This window comes from Rhopalosiphum maidis, chromosome 1, assembly GCF_003676215.2.
Source record: "Rhopalosiphum maidis isolate BTI-1 chromosome 1, ASM367621v3, whole genome shotgun sequence".
Lineage (NCBI taxonomy): Eukaryota > Metazoa > Arthropoda > Insecta > Hemiptera > Aphididae > Rhopalosiphum > Rhopalosiphum maidis.
In genome coordinates this window covers 9,723,620-9,743,730 of record NC_040877.1, presented here as the reverse complement: position 1 = coordinate 9,743,730, position 20,111 = coordinate 9,723,620, and the positions used below count along the sequence as shown (strand labels likewise).

General features: G+C 31.5%; 1 protein-coding gene across 2 annotated transcripts in view; it reads left to right on the top strand.

Moving 5' to 3' along the window:
• Positions 1-19,799, top strand: part of LOC113547789 (discoidin domain-containing receptor 2-like) — a 211,092-nt gene extending 191,293 nt beyond the window's left edge. For both annotated transcript variants that reach the window (XM_026948289.1, XM_026948288.1), the window contains 9 exons: positions 2,524-2,731; positions 7,158-7,277; positions 10,555-11,028; positions 12,545-12,732; positions 12,817-12,972; positions 13,126-13,235; positions 13,748-13,933; positions 14,769-15,003; positions 16,349-19,799. In XM_026948289.1, the coding sequence (XP_026804090.1) occupies positions 2,524-2,731; positions 7,158-7,277; positions 10,555-11,028; positions 12,545-12,732; positions 12,817-12,972; positions 13,126-13,235; positions 13,748-13,933; positions 14,769-15,003; positions 16,349-16,648 (1,977 nt within the window). In that variant the 3' untranslated portion in view covers positions 16,649-19,799. The remainder of the gene's footprint in view (positions 1-2,523; positions 2,732-7,157; positions 7,278-10,554; positions 11,029-12,544; positions 12,733-12,816; positions 12,973-13,125; positions 13,236-13,747; positions 13,934-14,768; positions 15,004-16,348) is intronic.
• The last annotated feature ends 312 nt before the right edge of the window (positions 19,800-20,111 follow it).

Here is a 20,111-nt window from a genome sequence, read left to right as displayed (position 1 = left end):
TCAATAAATGCACAGTCAACACGATTGATAGTTGTTGTCTTCTATACATTTCTCATTTCTCACTATAGTAAAATACTAAATAATATACATTATTTTAATTTAATCCATTTAAATGTTCACCCAGCTATTACAAATAACGTAGCTTGATCTTATTGCAAGTATTTGATTCTATCAAATCTAATCTATATATATTGCTATTATTTATTATGTATATGCTCCTAGTTTTAAAAACAAAAATCCTATATAGTATATTATAGTACATACGTCTCATGATTTATAAGTTGTATGTACTTACTACAATCTACAGTACCAAAGTTTGTCGTATTTGTAAACGTATATATAATGCATATACCTCTTATAGATTTTCTTGGAAATGCCTACAGGCTACAAATGTTCATTTTGAAACATACTATAATAATACTATAATAATATACATTTAACCTTTTTAGAAATCATATCCGAATAAAATGTATCATATGAAGACAAAGTATTTTACAGTGAATTCCATCATTTCTTTTAGGGATGGGTCGAACTTACTTTTTCACGAACTTGAACTTAATTTTTTTTTAAACTTGCATCTTATTCAAACTTTTTTTGTATTTTCGAAGTTTGTTGAACTTTTAAAAATGTTACCTTATAACAAATTTTAAAATATAGTTGTAGTAAAATAAACTTTAAAGGTTAAAAGTTTATTTATTTAATTTTTAAATCAAATTAAAAAAAAATCATTACTTCTTATTTTTAGTATGAAAAAAAAACTAAAAAATATAAGTATATGTCCAAAAAGTATAGTATATAATAAATTACATAACTAGATATCATTAATTTTGTATCGAGATTTTCGTAAAGAAACGGTGTGTTCAATTGTCAAAAATAAAATACAATACATTTACCGTCATACTTGAATATTTCGAATTTAATTATGCTCGAATTATTTGAATTGTTCGAGACGTTCGAGTGCGAGAACATATCTTTATATTCCATCATATTGTATTTTTTCTGTGAATAAAAAAAATCACCATCAATCAATCGGTTACTTTCTATAATATTCGGGTTTTTAGTTTTTAAAATTATATCCATAATAATTCAATCTACCGTCGTATTATTATTGTTTGAAAAGGTTTTTTTTTGATGTATCTTCATACATATTACATATAATATATTCTACTTATACTTTTCAGAACTCAGTATTTATTACATTCACCGCGAGGGTTGTACATTTGAGTTTGGTACAAGATCACCGGCGGTGTTTGCAGATAACCTTCTATTTGAATATTATATTTATTGCCAATATAAAAGAAAGACAATAATGGATCCATAAACCGTTATTCCAAATCCAACATTTCCAATAATATATTATGTCCCTGTTGAACTTTGTTGTACTTCATTCAATTTGGAAAATGGAGCACCTCAACGTTCTTATAAGTTTTATTTTTAACACGTTATAGTATCTATATTATATGCCTTTGGGAACACGGTTAATATTTCAGTTTTTTCCTTCGACTGTACAAACTGAATTATTTATTTATTTGCATTTGTAAGTAATAATATCTGACTGAGTAAATATTAACTACCTACCAGCGTTTAGTCTCAGATCGAATTACACATTAATGAATAATGTATATACTTGGTGGAAATTGATATTATTACATCGGTGTTAACTTTTATTGTTTGAAGATCAATCAATCACTCGCTATTTTAAGTTTTTGTAATCTAAATATATAATAATATTTGAATTAATTAATTGCCAATTATTCAGGTAAAAACCGTTACCTTAAATTAACGACACACTAAGACAAACAAAAATAATAATATATTTAATAATAAGCTGATGTTTATTTATTATTAAAATTATTGATACTTTACATTTCATATTGTTAGAAAATCATAATATTAATAGCATTTAAAAATAATATATTGCTTTCCCAGTCGTATTAACACAGTTAGCATTTATATCATAAAAGTGGTTCTTTTAGAAAATACATGACATATTCGTTAAATTTATTGTATAAGATTGAGCTATTGTAAAACGCTTTATTTTGATACATATTTACAAGTATATAATTATTTTAAGATGATTAGTATAGGTGAATATTTTTTTTTTGAGACTATAATATATACAGTTTTCTAATTTTCTAATAATATACAATTTTTCATATTAAATCAATACAATTTTAATGAAATATTTGTATTCTTAACCATAAGTTTTTTCAACTGTTTACTTAAAACAAAAACATAATTATATAATAAATTTAAAAAAAATTAAAAATTCAGTTGCAAAAAAAAATTTATCGATTCAAATTTTTTAATTTATTTGAAAACGTGATAAAACAACGATTTTTACCTTATTCGGTATACAGTATATTATTAAAAAGATAAATGTTTAATTTCGTGAAAGCATCGTACATTATAGGGTGCATGTGTACATAAATAATAATATGCAAACAATATTCAATGTGTATCTATGTGATTTATGGAATTGTTTTTTCTCTCAACACGACATATATTTTTCTGCCCTTTCAGGTGTTTAGTATGGCGTTGATTTACGTCAGCTTGGACGGGGACAAATGGCAAGAATGGCCGATAAAGTTTAGCACAAAGTCGGAGGCCATTAAGGACACCGCTGTAAACATAACCATCAATCTGAAGAGCAGGGTGGGCCGGTATATCAAGATATGTCTCTATTTTTCTGCTCGATGGATACTCATCAGTGAGGTCTCGTTTGAGTCTGGTAAGTAATTTTCGAGACGCACTCGGGTAATATATCGTAATAATTCTTTTTGTATTACACCGAGTTCTGGATAGCAGTTTGGAAAAAGTTTAAAGGATATCGCAAAAGTTAACATTTAACGGTCACCGGTTCACCATAAGTTTTTAATTATAAAAAATAAAAACTATAAACATTATTTTTTTGAATGTATCGAAATTAATATGTGTTCGTAGATTTAGTTCATATTATTATACTAATGGCCTATTCACTTTGAAACAAAGATGACATAAATAGCCATATGTTATATACCTAGCTAATCAATAACCAACCAGTACTCTATTCTCATTCGAAAGCGTATTACTTAAGTCCACTTGTCATTTTAACCACCAACCACATAAATCACTGGTGTTTGTGAACTTGGTACGGTTACTGAATAGACAAAAACTATAATTTACCATAACTTAGCATAGTTTATGTCCCTACAAACTTATTTACGTTTATCAACCAGACACGTTATATCTGCACAAGTATCTACGACAAGTCAGCGTATTATTATTATAATTTATTAGCCATATAACTCTAAATTGTCACTAAATAAACAAGACAAAGATATTGTGGTAAATGTCTCAATAAAGTGATTTTCTTATTGAGAAGTCCTATAATTTTTTGTATCTATACATGCACCTAATACTAAAACATACAAGGAAAACAATTTTAGATTTCGTCTTACTTATAAATACTGGAAATAGAAAATTTGTTTCAATTTTATTATCACCGAATTTTCAAGCTGAACCGACAAATAAACTAGTTAACCATCTAAAACTTATTGACTGATCTTTATATAATTCTATTCTATCTGTTTCTGGTTTCAATTCCCTTTAAACTCAAATAGTCGTGTTCATCAATACCGTAAATGTTTATAAAGCATCTATGTATATATAATTGTGTATAGTGGTATATATATAGGTATAATAAATTATAGTTTATTCAATCGTTCGAGTTGAGCCCGTTTTGTTAAATTTACATACTACACTTTCGGATGTTTCACCTATCCGTAGACATAGTCTGCCGTTTAATAATAGTCTGGCGACAATACGAACAAAAATTCCCTAACAGCTTATAATAACAGAGAACAATCATCAATGTGTTTGTGTGCATGACCAATCCCATTTTATACTCGAATTCACACCAAAGCAGTCAGCTCAGTCAGCTCGGTACGTGATTGTCCGCGCTTGTATTTTTGTTTCCATTTCATTAAAAAGCGATACGTGTAAAATCATACCCACGACCTTTAACGTTCACGAGTTGACAAGAATACGTTTATAACCAATGCCGTTCGACGAGAAACGCCGTCCTTTTTAAACAGCTTGTAGATTGATTTGGAGATTCGTTCTACACGCAGGCCGTACACACCCCGACCTTAGAAACAAAAATTGTTTTCAGCGCCCGACAAGCACGGGGAAAAGGAACGAAAGGGGGAAAGGACGAAAACGCAGTACGGTCTATTATAATATATATATATTCACCACCCTCCGTGTATGTATATATATACGTGGAAGCGTCGTCGTATATATTGGTACGATTTAAATTTCCGGTCGGTCGCAATCGGTAAACGTTGAGAGATATTATTATACGCGATACAGCATACGAGGAGCTTCTTTCGGTGCACGTCACACATCAACGACGACATGGGGATAACAATCCGCATTTTTCTCTTGCAATAACATCGAGCTCGAGTTACATTTTACTATTATTTCCATACGAGACGTTCTGTCGGAATACACCACCGCCGTGTATATACTCCCTTGGTAAAAATAAATAAATCGAAAACGTTTTTACCATATATTATAATAGTACGCGTATATTCGTGCGCAGACGTGTGTATGTGTGTGTATAATATAAGTATATTATTATCTATTATCCGACAACTGCCGTCTGCTTTAATACCGAATCCCGCACGCCATCCGCATCGAAAATATGAATTAATCTAGTGAAAAATATTGCGAAATCACAATTTTAAACGAAGTCTGTCGAATGTTATATACCAATAATTCGACATATAGTATGACTATTAGTATCGTTGACTGAAGTCTTTCGACTCGATTGAATTAAATTTAACTATCGAATGTATTATGCACTCGAAAAATAAATGGTAGGCACAGACACACAAACACAAACCCCGTGCTCGTATTATAGTTGTTTTGAAATAAATTATTCCTTGAAACAAAAACATAATATAAAAGGTGTACAGTTGGATTCGTGTGCAATATTTTTACAACATTGAAACGTTATTCAAAATGAACTTTTATAATACAGGAATGCGTCAAGATACAAAAGCCCATCAAATCCTTCAGTGAATAGAAATTCCTCGTGGCCACCGTAGTGTGGTTTTATGTACCCCTAAAGGAATCCAATTTCAAAGGATTTCCTTGAATCAATGCACATTGAACAACGAACGAGTAAAATGATAAGGCTGCCTCGGTCGTTGTAAACCGTACTACGAAATAATAAAAAACCCTAATCAAAATATCTAAATTTTAATCATCTCACAGATTTCGTTGCAAATCATACTACTCGACTATTTTCTCTGATTAAAATCATTGTCACTTAACACGCAAGCGACACTAATCGATATTAGCGAGTCTTTGTTGTTTTCATTACGATGACAATTAATAATGTATCGTTGCGGTTGACCTGTCACTACCGGTTTTAATATTTACTTACGTGTGATGCCAATCATAAAATTTGTGAGATTAATCGAATGTTGTTAACCACACACCTAAGTTATTAGATCCATCATTTCACTTGCGTGTACTTGGTATAAAACCATATGATACCTTTCTGTCACAATGTGTTGCGTTAGCTTTGCATAATTTGCTTAAATCAGAATTTCCACTTATTCCAGGACTCCAGCGAACGATTCCATGTATTTTTTTTCTATTCAAGTCGTTTTTTTCATTACTATAAATTCGCTTGTCTCGTATATATTGCGTATTTATCAAGTAAAAATGTTATAAACAGTTTAAAATAAAACTATACCATTATTATACTTTATTATGTCAATATGATTAATCTTAAGACTTGAGGCCAAATATGTTCATAACTATAGGTTTTTAACATATGCGTGTGGCTCGTAATAAATTAATTTACTAATTGGTTAGGGCATTATGAGTTACACAAAATTAAATATTTTTGGGTAACCTATACGAACACAATGTGTATGTTTATGAAACTTAATTTAATATTTTGTTATTTTAATTTGTATATCTAAAGTATGGTAAAGTAGTATTTACGATTGGACAACATTATACATTACTCTTTTTAACTTTTTGTAAATTATTCAAATACTTTTGTGTGACAAATTGTAATATTTTTGGCCTAGTTTAATACATAACACTATTCCGGAAAAAGTAGTAGTTTCATATGTACACGATAAAATATTAAACACACAGAGGAATAATATAAAATGCAAGCAAGCAATGAATTAATAACTACTACCATTACTTTAATATTTTGATGGAAACAAATAAGTAGTATATATGTTTAAAAATTATTATTTTTTCGTCTGGCAGTAAATCAATCGTTTATTATCTTTGTGTCCCGGTAAAACATATCGAATGCATTCTCGATGCCACGACAAAACTAATGGTCAACCGTTTAAAATTCCATGTATACTATTGAGCTGTCTGTAAAGTATATTTAATGGTATCTGTTAATAGTTTTATTCTAAAAACAAAATGTCAACTTCTATTATAAACTTTGCGTCTATCAGTCATATTAACTATATATATATATAATAACTCGAAACATTCGACGGACAAAAACATCATCAATATTGACCATTGGAATTTACGGAATTGAACAAAAACGTTTTTCAACGTAAAAAAAAAAGAAAAGTTGTTAACGTCTGAAAACTTTTCACTCCCCTATATTTACGTCTCTCGTGTTTCCAGCGTACAGTAACTGAAACATTTGGCGTTAATTAAGACATCCATTAGTCAATACTGCTCCTACGTGGGACTAAAACTTTTTTCTTATTATTATTATTGTTATTTTTTTATCCACACAACGTAACTTAAAATTTATGTTTCGGGACCAGGTGCGTTTGTGTTTCATGCGCAAATAACAGGCGTGCTTTTAAGCCCCCCGAGCTCTCCTTTAATGAGTACATTCCATTAAAACATGTATTTTCGTCCTCTCGAACAATGACCATGGGCGACCCGACATTAAAATTTACCGCAGTTCGCGGCAGTCTAATTGCAAAACGCGAACCGTAATATATGTAAACTAGACTGGACGTCCCGTGACCCGTATACAGCTCGTATCATGGGTACCTGTTACCCGCCTATATACGTATCCATTAACCGGCAGTTATGGATTCGAGAAACAGCTAGTGTTGTCGTGGATGAAATGTTATAACACTTGCGGAATTATTGGCAATTTACAGAATTGGTCGCTGCGAACATAACCGAGGGATTGTTATCGCAGTTCTACACGCAAAAGGAAACTGGATACGAACTTCGCCAGAGTGGTGATACGACGCAAACGAGGAAGGAAGTTACTACAGGTAAACCGTTCAAACTTAACAATAATATTATAATATTCTTGCACGCTTTTATCTGCATTGTGTACTTGACGCTATATTATCACGTGCCGTACATTTCCGGTGGCTGTGTATGATAGCCCAAAACGTCTTGTATGATTTGGGTAAAGGAGATCCATGGGGTATCTACATTTTGGTTGGTTTTATTGGAAAAAACTGATTTAATCATTACAATGTTTAATTTATTTTAATAATTATACGTTTATTGAACTGTTGAATATAGACTACAAAAGATTAATAAATATACAATATTGATAATATGATATACGATTTGATGACGGTAAAATAATTAATTACAATATTCCATGGTTCAAAATGATTTTTTTTAGTTCTATTTGTATTAGTTAAAAACTTATTTTATATTATTGACCTATGTAAGTATTGATAAATTCAATGAATGAATAAATGTATATTTATTGAAGTTTGTGAGTTTTTATATTGTATATTGTATAGATTATAAATACTGTTGCGTATTGACGTAAATCAGCAAGTTAATATTTAATATTGAGTTGGTAAACGTAAAGACTCTCGTACCTTAAATCAATTTATTTAACTTTCATTGAATAGGTAATATAAATTATTTAGTAATAATATATTTCTTTTAACTGTGTGATGTGAAGGTAGTATTAAAACACTGGAGTAAGTTTTAAAATATATCATTTGGTATGTTTTGCCAAGAGTCACTTGGCTGCTTTTTATTATGATTAATTTGACTTAAAATAACAACTTACGTCATGTAGTTTATCAGTTTACGTGTTTTTTCATGTCTGAATTTTAATTATAGATGCTATTTACAACAAAACATTATAATATGTTAATCATACAATCAAAAAGTTCGTGTTTATTTACTATAGACATGTCCTAAACGCATAATCTTACAGTCCATTATTGAAACAAAAATTATTTAAGCAAAATTATTTTTAATTTTTGAGTAAAGACTAATAGTCATATAATTTACATTCTACCATGACGAACAACATCTATCTCGCTCTCTATAGTCGCAACTATTTTATCAGTTGGATCAGCTACTCATAGTACAAAAAATATTACATGATATACATAATTATCAACGATTTAATAACAAAGACGCTCTGCCCGGTCAATACTCCTTCGAACACGAATATAACATAACACCATTAACTGCCTCGTATTTTGTATTATTATTAAAATAATCATGAAACGTCAATCTAACATTTTTAAGACTAAATTATTATCATGAATTTATCACCACTCGTTCGTTGATTGGTAAAAATATTAAAGTATATCTATGCTGGAGCATTGTATTTAAATTAGAAACAATATATATAGTCGTGTGTAAGTAATATAAATTCAAATGCACGATGTTAACAATTGTATTTTATGATGATTTTTAATTTTTTGAATAAGAGTATAAACATTGCAAACAATTTTTGGAAATAATGTTAATGTTTTTGTAACATCATTATATACTGCACATTCAAATTGTAGAGCATATTTAATCAATATCTCATTAATATATATCTATACTTAATATATTACTAATTGTGTCTTGTAAGACTTGTAAGAATATGTGAACAGCTTTAGTTACATGAATGTACAACAGTCAATATTCGATATTTTTATTAATGTTCACTGTTCTCACTGGTATGTCAATTTCTCTGTCTTTGTACTATATCAATTATTTTAAATTACTGATGAACTTGAATTTCGAGAATACAATTTGGTCACAAGATTTTTCGAATAAAATCCAGATAAGTAATAAATCAAAAATATATAATTTGCATTGTTCTAACCAATATATTATTATATTATATTTGGAAATGGATAAAATTAAATTTATAGTTACCCCTGTTGTAGAACGACCAATATATGTCTGTTCAGATAAGCATACATTTTATATAATTTACTCAAGTGAAATATAAATGTATTAATAATTTTAGTTAAATTTTTAATTATATTAACTCTTCAAATATTGGTCAACCCAAAAATTGAAAATACTTTTATTATTAAATAATATTGAATTAAATTAAGTCGTTTTCACAAACTCAATAACAATAATGTATGAAGTTACCTCTTTTCCAGGAGGGGTCTATTATAAAATAATAATAATACCTTTTATGGACACAATTCACCACTAACGCACTATTTCCAAGATATTTTTAGTACAATTCTCAGAATCTTTCATTTTTTTGGCACGTGCTGAATGTTTTCCTGGTTCGTATATTTGATTTATTTAGTGTCGTCCTCGTTATTGTTATTCTCATCACACATTCCTTATTAATAACCCCTTTATTGGGTATATAAATTGTTTTTGTATACACATATATACCTGTCTGACTATGTATTTTATAATATATGAAATACTGTTCGTCACAAACTCATAAAATTTAGATTGTGTTACATTTTATTAAATGATCGAAAGTCTACAAATATTCTAAACCCGTCTATTCCGCTTAAGACTAATTTTTTTCTTTCAGAATATTAACTATATATTTTATAAACAGTATAAACTCGTAGAAGATTCTTCATGTCATCATTTTTAATTTACGTAGTTGGTGAATTTATTTCTTCCCGTTGCGAATGTGGTACGCTTATGGTCTACGATCTATCGGCTGTTGGTGTTTGTTTAATTTAATTTATTATTTAGTAAGCACTATGGTAAGGCCATCGTAAAAGTATTATCTACTTATAAATAAATATATTTTTAATGTTGTTTCAAGTATAGATTGATTTACTTCAGTGTTTCCAGTGTCCGTACTATGGTTTCTACGTATTACATTATTAATCTTTCGCGTTCCTAATAATAATAAACTTCTTAAAAGCAATTTATCAGATTATAATCATTATAGACTTATTTTTCTCAACTATGAAAATTTGTTATTAACGTTATACGTTCTTCGGCAGACTTTAATTTTGCAAAATCCTATATTATTAGTCTCGAAGACATCGTGCCATTATACTTTTTAAAATGTGCTTAACACAATGTCTTCGGTCACGTACTACAAAAAAAAAAAAAGTGGTTTTTAAGTTAAAAACTATTTCTGGCAATAACACCGCGCGCAAACTTAAGAATCTGTAAAGCACGCGTTTTCAGAATAAAAAAAAAAACGATTTAGAGAAGCGAGTTTATGCGTAAATCGTTTCAGAGTTTACGGACTCTGTAGCGGCGTTTTGGGCGTATTATACGCGTACCTATATCGTTATTATTGTGAATACCGAACGAATTACATAACCTGTAAATAATATCCTTATTTTTTCGCAGGACCGAGTCCGGGCAACAGCACGCAGACGTACGTGGGCCTGGTCACCGGGTCGCTGGCCATGACCGTGCTGCTGGTGGCCGGCGTGGCCGTCGGTCTCGCGCTGAAACGCGGCCGGCAAAAGGTCGCACTGCTCCAGTTCAAGCAGGCCACGCTCGGCGCGCCCAAACAGCAGTCCATCAACATGAAGCACCTGAAGAACGGGTCCAAGGGCGCCGTCGGGTCGTCGTCGCTGTACGGCCGGAGCGGCACGATGTTGAGCGGCGGCATCGGCATCGGCATCGGCGGCGGTCGCGGCGTCGGCGGCGTCGGCGGTCACGTGGGACACGAGTCCGAGGACAGCGACAACTCGTCCGTATACCACGAGCCGTACAAGCGGCTGCCGTCCGGCAAGAATCACGATTACGCGCCGACCACGTTCCTGTTCAAGAAGGACGTGTCCGCGTTGACCACCAGCAAGAGCAGCGAATACACGGGTGAGTCGCCAACCCCGTCGTCCGCCCTCCACCCATCACACGCCACCTGCGCCATTAGCGGCGAGTTCCCGTCGTATATAATATTGTCGAATCGTTATGCCGTCGCGGTCGTATAGCTAGCCGGGACAGTGAAAAAGTTGTTTTTTCCAAGTGTCCGCCGTAAACTAATTAAACGCCGAGTTAAAATCGTGTATCGGTGTGTATGCGCACCGGCTGTGGGTCGAATTAAAAATTAATTGAATACATTTCGTCTGTTTCGTCACGATGTGACTGTTTATAAAAACAAATTAATGCGTTTTATTTTTTGATTTAATATTTTTTTTTTTTTTTTTGCAGACACAAACGAGTATTCATTGTTTTTCCACTATTTAGTTTACGTTAGGAAAAAAAATCGTAGCATATATTTTAACGAAACGGTTAATTATTATTTAAACAAAATTAAAATTTTCCGGTAATTATATTATATGAGACCCACTTATCAACTTTAATCTTGCACAGTTAAATATGATATTTTTATTTTTAACTTTTGTATCATCGTACTAAACATCGAATAAATTAACTAGCTCGAGTTATTTGCTTAATAAACATGACCTTTATAGTACGTATTATATTATTACGAATGCTTATATTATAATCGATTTATTCTGATCAATCAGCGTCTTTTGTTTAGTTTTTTCGTAAGAATTAGGATTTTTATAAATGTGCTTCAAAATCGCGTAATGTCAATATAGCATCGACAAATTAATCGATCAACGAATATACATTTTCCAACGCACTAAATAGTGAATGTTCAAAACAGATTATACTGTATGATTGTATTACATTTTTTTAAAAAAAACATTGTTTTATTACCAAATACCTAATATATTAAAATAATATGACAATTGTTTATTTTTATATCTATATGTATTATCAAAATTAAAAATCGCTAATTCGTAAAATATAGAAATTAATATGAGAAACTATTCTGTTTCGATTGATAAATCACTAAAATCCACTTATATATCTCCTCGTGATTTAGATATTATTCTTGGTAATCCTCACTGCAGGCTAACGGGAAAATAATGAAGAGACTTAACCATTACTTAAATCTTAATTAACCTGAATTAAAATCAATTCTTGTCAAATCATCTTAAAAAGTGTTACTGTTATTGGGTGGCTGCTTTTTTGCAGTGTGTTCGAATCATAAAGTATATATCCCCATACACAATTATTATAATACTCAATAATGACGGATTGGTTATTTAAAAATAAAGTTTATTTACATACATTAAACCATTTAAACCATTAAATAATAATTTGTTCTATTTGTTATATTGTGTATCACCATAGAATTTATCGCTATTTCGAATATTCGCAATATTTTGTGTTTTTAACTATTTTGAAGTTTTATGAATTTTATTTTTGGGAAAATGGATTTAAAACAACCGTATGCCATTCATGGTGATTAGTTTTTGACTTTTTACTATCGTTTGTGTTATTATATAACTGGTACTATATTCGTATTTCTATTTAGACTTCACAAGTGTCGGCAGTTTTGGGCAGGACGACGTTAAATACTCGTCACCTTCGATGTACACGCTGAATCCGCCGCCACCACCTAGCACCAGACCACCGCCACTCTTGCAACAGCAATCCGAACAGTTGAACAAATCGCTGCCGGCAAACCTGCACAATTACTACGCAGCCATCGACATAATCAAAGTATGTTTCCACATTCGTAGATACCCCGTAACAGCTACCAGATAGAATTTAAAATTCTCATTTTTCTTTCTTCTGTTATATCAGACGGAGCGCAAGGAGCAGCATTTCACGCCGGGCGTATTCACGTGCATGAAGCTGCCGGAAGACAAACAAGACGAATGTAGTCAAACGTCACTGTACGAGATATCTCGGAACCGACTTCGAGTGATCGAAAAACTAGGCGAAGGCAATTTCGGAATGGTGAGCGTACTTTGTGCCCCAAACACAACCCCCCTATCCCTAACATAACCTCACATACATACACGCGGCGTAGGGTAACTTCCCGAACGCACCAAACGTGATTGGAATGTTTGATGATATTTAATAAACAACTGTCAATTCCATATTATATAGATCCACTTATGCGAAACGGACGGGATACCCGAGTACAATGCCACGTCGACGTTCCATAAAAGACAAGTGATCGTCAAATCGCTTCGGCGTGGCTGTGGTGAACAAAACAAGTGAGTAGAATAATAATAATAAAAAAAAAAAATATTTATAAACATAACAATTTTTGCTTTATGTCCGTAGTTTCTTTTCCTTTTTATTTTCGTTTACTCCAGACCTTAGTATTGTATTATTATTATTATTATTATTATAAGAACGCGCGAGAATCGAAAATCAATTTTCCGCCTTAAACGACATGCTTCGAAAAACGTGCTCTATTTGCAATTTCTTCGCGCGCACGCCATTAACGTAATAGCACAAGAAAAAAAAATGTTATTTTATTTGTCATTTGCCTACTTACCTTCGATACAAAAATGCCTGACATGACGATAACGATATTTCGATTTTGGTTGACAATACCCATTTTATAAGTCAACGATTCGATTTATACTAAATTTTATGTTCACTGCAGAGATAGATCGAAAATAAATTTACAAATTATAACCATTGAAAATACACATATGAGTTCTAAAGTGTATAACTCTAATAAATATATTATCATGTTTTGACGTGAATTTATCTTTAGACAAGACGTGATGAGGGAGACAAAGTGCTTGTACACCGTTCGTGATCCAAATTTGGCGCGAATTGTGGGCGTGTGCAGCCCTGACGAACCTCTGTGCATCATACAGGAGTATTGCGAATACGGTGACTTACCGAGTTTCTTGAAGGTCCAAACCACGGAATCTACAGAAGCTCAACCGACAATCAAGTAAGGATATTAATATACTGTTATTTAGACACTTTAGTGCTTCACACATAATCCACTGTTGCTTAAAAAAAAAATTAACTAGAGCGTAAAAAAACCTCTGCCACTATAGATTATACATAATACTACATTAGATATCTGTTAGTGCAATCATTTTATTCATTGTAAATCATTAGAAAATCTAAAATATAATTATGCTCTACTTATGAAATGTCCACAATGATAAAGTGATTATAAACTTATAACATAAATATGATAGTATAATTTACCTACTGTTTTCAAATAATAATATTTTAAAAATGGCTAATTTACCTAGTCAACTAATATTGCAGCTTTTTAAAAATACAACGGTTCAAGGTTTACCAATTATTGTTGAATTTAAGTATTTGACACATAGTCCATCTAAAGCAAACGTATAACACGAATATAATATTAAATACGAATTTTACCAACTTTTCCTAGTGTTTTGTGTATAATATACATTCACACACATACACACGCATATATTATATATAATATATTTTTACATAAGTGCACTAATGAATTATGAAAAAAAAAGGTTTTAAGTAAAATATTAAATGTTTACTATCTTATTCTACGAGTATAAACGAATAATTGTTGATAAGATTATATTTTGTATTAAAAATAACGAGTTACATTCAATCGAATGCCACATGGTTTTAAACGGTCCACAAATAATACAATAAATAGCTTTTATTTATAGATACACGTTATCATTATAATCATATAAACTGTAGCACTATATTTATCATGAAAAATTGTGCTAAATAATGGTACGTTAAATAATTTGTTTGATTTCGATTTTTTATTCTAACAGTTACGGATGCTTGCTTTACTTTGCCACTCAAATTGCATCGGGCATGAAACATTTAGAGGGTAAGGGAATCGTCCACAGAGATTTAGCCGCGAGGAATTGCTTGGTGGGGAAAAACTATTCACTGAAGATATCCGATCACGCGTTGTACTGTAGTCAATACGATTCGGATTACTACGTTAGTGACACTAAGTCGAGATTGCCGATCAGATGGATGTCATGGGAGAGTTTGCTTCTGGTAAGTCAATTATTATTATTTTTTTCAATCGCAACTTTAAAATATAAATAAATAAAATTGTCCTCATAATATTACTAGAGATATTTTAATGATATATACGTATTCTTTTGATGTCAAGTTGTGCGTGTATAAAATACGCATAGTAAAATAATTGAGATATCTATTATAATCTACTTTCCTTTTATACTTATTCCTATACTCGTCATTTCGAATTTACTTTGCTTACTCTATGGTATTTATACGTAAGACTTTATATTATTTTTAACTTGAGAAATACTCAGTCCAGACGAACTTCTTAAGTACACACTGACGTACTGGTACAAACTTATATAGCGACTGTGCAATGTGCATTTAATATAGTTTAAATCGTTCTCACAAAAAATTCATGCAGTACACGAATGTATACATGAAAGACCTTAATTATTTAATGTTTCTATTTAATAAGCTTGTTAATTGTTTCAAAGTTTGTTTATTTAGAACTCAAAATATTTAAGTGCGATTCTGTGAAATACAACTTTTAAAATGTTACCCGTAATAACAGTCTAATAGTTGATGGAAAAGTTACTACGATGTGCGCCATTGTACATTTTTGTTGTAATTAAACGTTAATTAGATTTGATATTTAATTTTGTTCTTTTTAAGGTCTTACAATATTTTGATTGCTAATGATCCTATCTGATATTCGTATCAGCTACACTATAATATTTCGTTATGAACAAATGTATCACTGTGAGGTAGCACATGCAAATGTAATAATATTTATTACAAATAACCATATCAATAGAAAATGTAGGTTAATTAAGTAGACATTTTTTTATTGAGAATACGCAAAATAAAATTAATAACTATACTTTTATACATTTTATCAACAAAAAATTACTCTCCGTTTACGACCCTTTAAAAATAACCAGGAATGAGTTCTACTTAAATTTTCACTAACTCGAACACAAATTAGAACTTCGATCAAATGTTTGAGATCGAAGTAAAAATCAAATCCATTGTTTACTCGAACATTTCGAACTTTCGAACTTTGAATTTAGTTAATGAAACGATACGGGAAATACAGAAAATAGTACTCTAGAGTTCGGATTTGTATAATATTTATAGAAGCATCGACATCGAAGTCGATTTTTCTCGAAATACGTTTGAATTAAATGTATTCGGTTTCGAGTATTGGTTCGCGATTCGAAATTCAAGCCGCTCGATGTAGTCCGAGACGTTCGATAGTTCGAGAAGTCCGATAACCAATCTCTAAGCACAATAATTATTTTTAACGAACCGCAGCGGCGCTACGCCATACCGAATGCTTAACCTAACCGACACGGTCGGGTTTGTGTGGTCGCAGGGCAAGTACACGTCAAAAAGCGACGTCTGGTCGTTTGCGGTCACCCTGTGGGAGATACTAATGTTCTGCAGCCACCAGCCGCTGGCGGAGCTGACCAACGAACAGGTGGTGGAGAACGCCAACCACATGTACCTGGCAAACGGCAAGCACAGGTACGCGGAACCTCCGCCCAGCTGCCCGCGCGAAATGTACGAGATCATGGCCGAGTGCTGGAAGCGCGGCGACTCGGATCGGCCCAAGTTCTCGGAGATACACCTGTTCTTGCAGCGCAAGAACCTCGGTTACATACCGGTGATATGATCCAACTCGCGACCGGACACGTCCTACACTTCCGCGACCCACCCGCCACGACCGCCGCTTGCCGATGACCAACGCACACCGTAGTCGTGGTATCGTCCCGCAGATAACGGTGACTTCACGACGTCGTGTCACGCTAGTTTGAGCGGTTATCGGCCGGGTGCGCGGCCTTTCCGGGTACTCGTCTACGCCCTCCTTCCTACCCCTCCCCCAAAACTTGGAAACCATGAACCCTGCAATATTTCTGTAGCGGCGATGTCACAGAGCACCGATCGCGCATATCCAACACTGACCTTCCACCGCCGATCCACATCTATAGTATATTACGCTATACGTCATTACTATTATATAATATGATAATACTGTTCCTATACTTTTTTCAACATCCGCAAATAATGTAAATGACACCTCTTCTCGACGCCATAACGATAAATTAATTATTAATGATTATTATTATTATTATTAGTAGTAGTAGTAATAGTAGTAGTAGTAGTATTAGTATTATTGTTTTTAGGATTTATGAGACTGCATATCTATCGTAATAATTAAATACTTTTACCCGTGATCCCACATATAATATACTCTCTCCGGTCTCGAAACATCATATCAGCTGCGAGTTATACATCACACAATACCTGCCATCGTTTAGGCCCAAGTACGGTGTTCCATCTAAGACGCGAAACGGACAAAATCTACGGATACAAAATCCAAACCAATATATCCAACTAAACATCCGTTCTTGTTCTAGTTTTTATTTTCTCGTGATATCATCACGTCGACTAATATCGTTTTCGACAAACGAAAATAAATACTCAAAACTATAACTATAATATTACTATGTTAGTATTTCGTACGTCAAAACGGTCAGTGGAAATGGTCGTGTTTTTTTTTCTAACCGTAGAATATCAAATCATATATTTTTCTGTTGAAATTTCCGTACCGGACTTTGTGGTTTGGATATTTTTGTCTGCGGGTTTTTTCGGTTTTGCGTCGTTCGACTTAGAATTCTTAAATAATATGATAATATATTTTTTTTGAATGCCGAACACTGTAATATAATGCAATATTATAATATAATATAAAATCAGTACTGTTTACACGCTCGTGTTGCATGGGATGTTTATTGTTCAAACGCAACGCCAAGATATTTAAAATTTATCGTCATGTGCATCCCGATTTCTAAACTCGGTTTAACGTCATTTCCAGAGTTATAAAAGTTTATTGTACATACTATTATATTATGGTACTATATGTATACTTCAGTTACCATCCTTTTGCAAAACAACCGTAAGCGTAATATTTCGCGAGTTCGATTTCTCATTCGAACATAAAATGTTATGCTCGCCACTCAGGACCCCGCCCGCTTTCCCGTACCGGCGCACGCTGGTCGGACGGTATTCATCACTAATGACTCAACAATAATACTCCTTGTTTTAATTGCTAATGAGAACCAAATGTAATCAATCTATTTTACACGCAATGTCTTCCACGATTCAACCTGTTTAGTGGCGAAACGCTGAGAATTTTCAGCGCAAATTAATCTGTTTCAACCCGGGATAAAATACCTATACGTGTTGGAAAATAATGGTTATTACATGATATTATAGTTTTTGTTTCGTTTTTTTGAGGATGTAACTTCTTTATGTTGTAAATCTGTACATACGATTTTCGATTTTTATTTTATGTACATAATAATATTATATCTACTGTTGTACGAAATCCAGCGTTAGATTCTAATTCGAAAACTCTAACAATCTTATTAAATTAATATACGCTCTCACTTTCACGAACAACGCATGTATATGTATAATTATTAAATTTAATTATTTTTGTTTAGGTCAGGACAAAATAATTTTTATACAAAACTATTTATATTTATTGACTTGTAATGTATAAAACTCAAGTGGATAAGTAGTTAAAATTATATGTTATCTCGAAAAATTATCCACGTTATTTCTATTACTTATTATTAAAATATATCATATTATTATTATGTTTCTTTTAACGGTAGTAAATGTAATACTACTACGTTACAAGAACTCACTCCAATGTCTTTCCAAGTAGTTGAAACGGATATGACCTCTACGTCAAGCGTCATATTCTGTTCTAAATTAATATTTAAGGGATTTAATGTTTCTTTCTCCGTTTTTTTCTTTTATTTATCACTATAGCTGCGATGTATGATTATCAATCGAATCATCATGTTATAATCGCGTTGACCTAAACTTATATTGTACATACATTTTCTCATTTTCCCCAACTATACCTCTCCGGTCATTTTTTTATGTTTTGTATTTAATTATTGTATTATATTGGTTGAAATATTATTAAAACTATGATTTCAATGTATTAAGCTCAAAAGTGGATTAGCTGAGCTCGTGTAAAATGCAATAAATCGTACTTATATTAAATATAAAATAATTTAATGTGCAATTTAAAATAAAATGGTGCCAATATCTGTTATTATTATAGCTAAACAATCGTTCAAGTATATATCCATACTATAATATTTATTTCAAAAGCAATTATAGTATTTCAGTTTCTATTTTTTTTTCTAAGAGGTGTGTGTGATATATATATATAATTATATTTTTTAAATTTGCATATCATATAATATATATAGTTTAGTACGCGTTTTTCTCCAAACTTTTCAAAATAGTATAAATTCCTCAGTATTAAAACCCTAATTTTGATTTACGATAGAATTTAATTTAGGCTGCGGTCACGCGACACCGAAAATGATAAAATGGCACTTTTCAAAGGGTGGCATGAAATGGTGTGTAAATAATAATACTATTACATGGAGGGTATAATCAATTGCCCACGTTGCTAAGAGACAATCAATCTCTAACACTTTTTGGTCTATAAAATTTTGTAAAAAAAAAAAAATTATACATATTTATTATATTTATATATATATATATATTAATAATCATAACGAATTCCCAGCACACATTTAAAATGTATTATACCTACCGTTGAAGGAACACAAAATTGTTTCCTTTTATTTCAATCGAAATCCGATCAAATAATTAGATAGAGGCTATATTATATACCTTCTTATATGTATATATACAAAATAATCTTGCAATAGGTAATGTAATACTTATAAGACATAATATTATTAATTTGCACTAGGCATTTTGTAAACAAAAGCAAAAAATAGTCTTTAATAAATATATATATATATAAATAATAAATATTATGTTTAAGTATAATATACATTATATTATAATTATAATAAACTTGAAATTCATATGTATTTGTATAATGTATTTTCATTGACTATATTGTTGTTTAATTATCTTTAGAAATAATAAATCAGTATTACTAACATTCATCTGTCTTTGAAAAACAAAAAAAAATGTTATTTAATAAAATATATGTATGTATACCTTTATGGGTGAGAGTTTTTTATTACGCTAACCTAGTTTCGCTATCATCGTAACATAATAATATGGATGAA